We start from the raw sequence: 7,366 nt of genomic DNA on the forward strand, positions 1-7,366 counted from the left end.
CCTGAAAGTGTTCAGAAAACACACAGACATGGCACTTTGGGACATGGTTCAGTGGTCATGCTAGTGTTGGGTTGACAGTTGGACTAGATGATCTTGGAGGTCTTTTCCAACCTTCATGATTCTATGATTCTAATTCAGAAAAGAAGGTTTAATTATTTTCCAAGCCACTCAGTGACTTGAAACAAGAACAATAGAAGACTTGCCAAAACCTCTAATGCCACTGAAGAGCTGTTCATACTACACAAGTGGGAAGCAGAAGAGTACTGCTTTCTGAATGCAATACGCATTCTCTGTTTTTCAGCAATTCTGACCAGTAAACATGTGCAACTTCAACCAACCTTAGTGCATTTTACCTAGGATGAGTTTTATTTGAACAAAGTATCAGCCTAAATTTACGCTCGTCTACAAGCTCACTTAACTAAGTCAAATGAAACTAGAAGTACAAACAGGTCTTCTAACTTCATCAACATCTTGCTCTTTGTTCTGTTATTACTGAACAAGTTGGGCAATAAGGATCTGAATTCACAAAATGTAAATTAGCATGTGTAACATTTACTTTGCAAAAATATCTCTTTGTCTCAGTTAGAAATGTCAAAGTAGACATCTGCTTTGCATCTTTTGATGAATTTAAAACAAATTATCATCTCATATGACACTGAGAAATGAGTTAAAAAACACCACAATACTAGTCAATGAACAATGGTATTTAAGATAATTTGGGTGACAATACTTTTATAAAACATTTAAGCAAAACAAAAGAAAACCCCAAAGCACAATTATTACCTTTTTCATATCTCAAAAATTAAAAATTATTAGATAATGCCCAATTTCCAATATAGGCCATATTACTTAAGAATAAAGTAAAGAACGTAGTTCAGAGAAAGTTTTTTACTCCATGTTACATTTCCTGGTTAACTTTTTACTCTACAAAATAGAGAGTTTTCTGATTTCTTCTTAGAAGTAAAAAGTGTGTCACATACCTGTTGTGTGTTTCTTTGTGACTGTAAACTGGACTGCAGCCTTCGCAACAGAGGAACACCGTTCCTAGACAGTCTTTTAAGCAACCAGTAACTGTGCACTCGTTCAACAAACTGCTTCTTCCGCTGAATGGCCACCTGATTCATAATCTTATTTAATCTAAAATATGGAAAAACTGATATTGTATTTTTCACAACAAAGCATAATATGTACTTGTCTATGGAAGTTAAACATGCATATTTTAATAGCAGTGATGACCACATTACTAATTTCTTTCAGTGACATCCCTTTCTGAATGATTATTTCTGAGCAGTAGATTACAAATACCTCCCCTTGACACTATAGTTTCCACCAAATACGTCAAGCTACTTTATAAAGATAAAGGGTATAATTTTTTTCGCGGTCAGCATCTCAAGAGCAACCACAGGTGAGAGATGAGAATAAAGTTCTATATACATTTCAGAATAATTGTTACTATTGAAAATAAAATCAGAAATAAAGCTCTAAATTCCTACAGTTCATTTCTTGCCATCTTCACACAGAATTGGCAGTCTATTTTAAAGGCAACGTATCTTCAGATTTCTTACATAAAAATATGCAACAAAATGCTTGCATTACTCATCTACTAATATTAAATTTTTGGCAAATAAAGCAGACAACAAATGTAAAACAGAGGAACACTTATGATTTTATCCCACACATACAATGAAAATATCCACAAAGAAAAGATGCAAGAGGATGATACAATTAAGCAAAATATCTTGATTAAATAAAGAGTACACAGATTCAAGTACCATTTACATATACTCTATTTACAAATACTCTACCAAAGTGCAATATGAACACCCCATGCAACAATCCTGACTCCTATTTTTTTATATAACAACACATTAAAATGTCCAAGTCACACATGACACCAACTTCTCAAAAATACATTTAAAAAAAACGTTTACCTGAAACAGATTTTCAACTCTCTGTACCTATGCTATCTTGAAATCATGGCAAAAAAAAAAGAAAGAAGAAAGTTTTGTCTTTGTATGATATTGCAGGCATTTCCCCTGCAAAACTAACACAAGATGCCCCAAGGCACCAACCACCTGTATTGTTAGGCTTGTTTGTTCCAGAACACGGGCAAGTTCCATGAGCTGGAAGTAACAAAAGAGTTACAGAAAGGACAGTAAAATCAAGAAACAGAAATCTGTTAATTCTTCACTCCATATATTACTACTCAGAGTAAAATTCTAGGCAAAATTTTACAATGGACAGTAGGAAGGTTATCAGAGATTCTCCAATAAAATATCAAAATAGGCTAAATTAAATTCAAAAAAGTGTTTGATTTGTAGAGCACTGCCACAATGTGTTTAAATAAAAATCACGAATGTATACACACATTAGTATTTTCTCTGCTTCTTCCCCTAGAAATAAAGCAGTTTCTCAGGCAAGTGATAGGAAAAAAGTAGTCCAATACCTAAACAGAATGCAAAGTTACAAGTAAACTTTGGGTGAAATGATTATTAAGAATATCTTGGAAACTTTAATGATATTTTTCAGACAAACATACAAGTGAGCCTCCCCTGAGTTCATCAAATGTCACTGTCAGGGGTTAGGGCTGGTCCAGCCACTAACACGGACAGATGCTCTCTAACCCCCTCTTCCCTCCCTCAAAATGGGAAGGAAAAAGGGAATGAAGGAGAGAGACGTTCGGGTTAGAGAAGAAAAAAAAAACTAGAACAGATTTAATGAAACAATAATAGAAATAATAGTGGAATGATAAAAGTAAAGAACTATATACAACTATAGGTAGTAGCCCGATACCAAACCCAACTCCCTACCCCAATAGCAATCACCACTGGTGCTGCAGAGCAGGAGGCACTGGGGAAACCCCAGGCTCAGCAGCAGCAGGAGCTGGATACAGGGAGCTGGATTTGGGAACTCAGGATCCGGATCAAAAGCAGGAGGTCAGATGGAGTCCTCTCTGGACACCGGCCATTGCAGAAGAGAGCAAAGAAGGGTAGAAACTCTCCTGATCACTCAATTTATACTAAATATGACGCATATGGGACAGAATACTCTTGTTGGTCACCTGTCCTGTCTATTACCTCCCAGAGGTGCAACTTTAACCTTTTACTTCCTTGTGACCCCTCTTACTTCCCGGCACCCCCAGCGTGGCACACAAGAGCCAGCAGTGGCCTTGGTCACTATAGGAATAAGTAAAAGCAAGAGCCTTTCTGCACACCAGTCCCAGGCAGTAACTGTAAACATCAGGTGTTATCACTGCCGGTAGCACACACTGTCTGCAAAAACATGCTGCTGACTTCAGAAAGTGCAGCCTTTTAGAGGAGACTAAACTGAAAAGTAAAAATCACTAAACAGGACTGGGTTTTTAGCTAAACCCAGGACAGTCATCTAATCCTGGTTGTTTTTCTCTGTGCTGTGTAGAAGATAACATGCAACAGGTCTCCTCAGTGCTACCTGTAGCTACAGAGCTTTCAGTCATCACAGAGTAAAGGCAGAGAAAACACAGGTCTTTTTTGGACCTTTTTCAAAATATAGTGCCGTTGGGTCCTTCAGTTCTTTAGTGACACTGTTTTTCAATTAATAACTAAGCTAGTTAGGCATTCTTGAAAAAAATTTAGCTTAACTTAAAGCTCAGAAAGTCTGCAGACAGACTTGGAACTACCTTTTAAGTCACTGAAGGGCGGAGACGGACTCCACAAAGACTTTTTTTACTCAATACAGAACAGAGCTTGATGTGACCATATTAAACTTCAAACAAAATTACAATTAATTAGTGAATGCAATCAGAATTAAGTAATTGCTTTCACATGTCTCTCTTGGAAACAGCAAAACCTACTCAACTGAGTCAAAAAAAAATAATAAAAAAAGTACAGCCTGTTTGGAAAGATCAGAGCATCACAAACTGAACATGAAGAAAGGTGTCCTGGCTTCATGCCCATCAGATGTGGCAAGACTAAGCAAACATCTTTAATTACAGCTTTAAGTACACTTGCCCATTCACATAACAAACCATTCTATTCATAGATAATTACAATGGTAAAGCGGTAGAATAAGCCTAGGGAAAATGTTCACAGAAGATATTCTCCAACTTTCAAAACACAAATAAACAGAAGGTAATCTGGAGTGCAGAAACCGCCTAACAACAGGTAGGAATTTGCTCTCCTCTCCTTGCCGACAGATAAAACCAAACAAATGCTGGCTGTTCGTATTTCACTTAGACATCATGCTTTGGCAGTGTCAATATGCCACGGATCACACCTTATTTTCTCAAAATACAGAGGCCAGAGGCTCTTTACATGGCAGATATCTACAAATCCTCTACACTGTGACCTTACTGATGTAACAAGGATGTTACATTTGCTGTTAGATCACTGCAGCACAGCTCCTTGATCGCCTTTTTATTCGGTCAGATATTCTCAGGGAGACTTTTATGCCAGGAAAGTCAGAAGTGTTTTAAATTTTCACAGAAAATACAGGCGTTTTGGGGAAATAAGACATCATTTATCTGTTGTTGCAGAACCCCAGAAGTAGCAAAGGCCAGGCACTGATTTTGAACCTCCCACCCGTCATAGCTTTGCTGTATCGGGAAAGAGGTTCTCACTCACAAAGAGAACTCAGCTGCAGCGAAGCAGAACACAAGCATGAAGTAAGACACACAGGTATGCACCACACTTGCACAAGTTCCTTCTGTTACCTGAGCTTGAAAGAAAATTGTAATCACTGAAACTACAGTTTCAAACCAGAATTCCAGAATTCTTTGAAGTCTTCTTAAAAGAGTTTGTGACACATTTTACTTCCTCTTTTTCGAGAGATGCAAATTTAATAAAAAATGTTGAAGAATAAAAATAAAGCAACCAACCAACCAAAAAAAAAACCACAAAAAACCCCCCCAAATATGCTCCGAGGATGATTAAGGAACTACGAGGATGCTATGAGGGACTAAGCATGATTAAGGGACAACAAGGAGCTATGAGGATGATTAAGAGACTTGGGACATCTCTCCTATGAAGAGAGACTGAGAGAACTGGGGCTGTTTAGCCTGGAAAGGAGACGGCTGAGAGGGGAACTTATTAACATATATAAATATCTGAGGGGCGGGTGTCAAGGGGAAGGGGACAATCTCTTTTCAGTAGTGCCCAGCTTTAGAACAAGGAATAATGGGTTTAAGTTAGAACATGGGAAGTTCCACCCCAACATGAGGAGAAACTTTTTCACTGTGAGGGTGACGGAGCCCTGGCACAGGCTGCCCAGAGAGGTTGTGGAGTCTCCTCTGGAGACTTTCAAAACCCGCCTGGACGCGTTCCTGTGTGGCTGTCCTAGGGGATCCTGCTCTGGCAGGGGGGTTGGACTAGATGATCTCTTGAGGTCCTCTCCAACCCCGAACATTCTATGATTCTATGTAATTGAGGCAGGTAAGGGAGAGCTTTTTGAAGACTCGATAGTTTTGCAATCCAGCACCTGGCTTGCACAAAATGGGATTAACTGCTACACTACACTGACAAATACCCCACACAGAGGTAAGGCTTACAGAACTTGGGTCACCTCCCAGATGGACGTACACATCTGAGCTAAGGCATTGTTTTAGTAAAATATCTGTCTACCCTAGAACTTCTTCCAAGTATAAGAACATCAGGAAAGAGCACCTTTCTGCAGTGTTTTATTTTCTAAGAGGAAGTGAAACACAGGAAGTAATGGGAGGGAAAAAAACAAGTAAGATACTTGGGACAAACGTTAAGCACGAGTGTATCAACTGAATCTGTACTTTCTCTTCAGACAAAATAGACCGATCTCATTCCAATGCGCAAACTGATTACTTAATAACTTTTTGTACCTCTCTTAAGATTGTGAAATAAGTGCAAGTTTACTACTAAAGACAGGTCACACAGAAGAGAATGGGGGAACATACATATGGAAGCTACTCTTAAAGTTAACATCTCCCTCAACACAAATGTGGCCTCCCACAGCCACTTATCTTTCATGAGGCAAGTCAAGGGAAAAAAAGTCACAGCAATCACAATATTTGGGGATAGAAGGGACCTTTATAGGTCACCTAGTCCAACCCCAGTCACACTCCCTGTTGCTTTTTTCCTTTTTTTATTTTTTCTTCTTTTTTTTTTCTTTTTTAGACTACATTCTAAGACCACACATATGTCAAAACATTTTTTGAACCCATTTTATTTGTGCCACAGGCAAGTCAAAAAGCCAGTACTAACTGCTCTTCCCCAGTTCCACCTGCACTCGACTGCAAAACACTGTGACATGCACTACAAAGATGATATGGAGGTATCGTGCAATTCCCTGCTTGTCTTTAAGAAGGGAAAGGTCCCTTTTTCAACAGAATCTGTCAGTTCCAAGACTGAAACCATTGTTCAGGCCATAAACTAGAAGATTAAAAATATGCTGCATTTAAAAAAGAAGCACATTTATAATTTACAGATTTACACTTTTACAAATTTACAAAAAGGTTACGAGAGAAAACTGGTTTGTTTTGAAAGGGTAAGACAGACTCATAGTTTAATTTAAAATGAAACTTAATATACAAAGGCTTTGGTGAGAAACTGTAATTTATCAGCTGTTCTACACTAACCCTCTCCTGACACTGATACACAAATGGATAATCTTACGCCGCAATGATACTCGTAATGCACTGGTCAAAGCACTCGGAGAAAGTCAAGTGTTACTCAGCCCCATTTCCTTATATTTTAGGTAAATGCATAAAATAGTTTTCATCAATGTTAAGAAAGGTACTCTTGTCGTATCAGCAATCTCACAGCTTCCTTCTTTCTACTTAAAACTGTCTTCCTCTCCCACTTTGGGTTACATGTCACTGTGGCAACTACAGCAACTGGTTACAAGAAAAAGTGAAAACAGCATTTTTGGTGACTAATAATGCAACAGTTTAACGTAAGAAAGCCAATGAGACAACCAGCCACTTAATCCTTGCTAACCACTCCACAGACCATACATGGTTTTTAAGCCCACAGCCATCATTTTGGTATTACAATATATAAAGACGTCCAAAGTATCTCTCAATTCTCAAGCGTTCTAAATATAAAATGGAGGGAAAAGTTCCTTAAGGAAGTATGTGATTTTGCCAGTACTACTAGAGTAACTCAAGCAGAAGGAATTTAATAGGACAATACATAAGATTAAGTAAGATCAAATATCCACTAAAATCAATCAATTTTTAAACATTAACCGCACTGCAGTTACCGTACTTGCCCTTAGCCTCCAGTTTCATCAGCTTGTTATTTTGTATTTTCCTTTATCCAAAAGAGCTGTATTAAAGGTACATGCAAAAGAGCAGCAAAACTAAATTATACTCTGTAAATTTTGATTTAGGATCGCTAAAATACCAGTTTCTCTTTCC

At 38.0% G+C, this 7,366-nt stretch overlaps 1 protein-coding gene across 1 annotated transcript in view; it reads right to left on the minus strand.

Moving 5' to 3' along the window:
- Nucleotides 1-980: 980 nt before the first annotated feature.
- Nucleotides 981-7,366, minus strand: part of LOC104275837 (bromodomain-containing protein 1) — a gene marked incomplete at its 3' end in the record, with an annotated part of 16,086 nt that continues 9,700 nt past the window's right edge. Inside the window, exon 2 of the mRNA XM_009871897.1 lies at nucleotides 981-1,137. Coding sequence (XP_009870199.1) covers nucleotides 981-1,137 — 157 coding nt within the window. The remainder of the gene's footprint in view (nucleotides 1,138-7,366) is intronic.

Source organism: Apaloderma vittatum, unplaced genomic scaffold (genome assembly GCF_000703405.1).
Source record: "Apaloderma vittatum isolate BGI_N311 unplaced genomic scaffold, ASM70340v1 scaffold34636, whole genome shotgun sequence".
In the NCBI taxonomy this organism is placed as follows: domain Eukaryota; kingdom Metazoa; phylum Chordata; class Aves; order Trogoniformes; family Trogonidae; genus Apaloderma; species Apaloderma vittatum.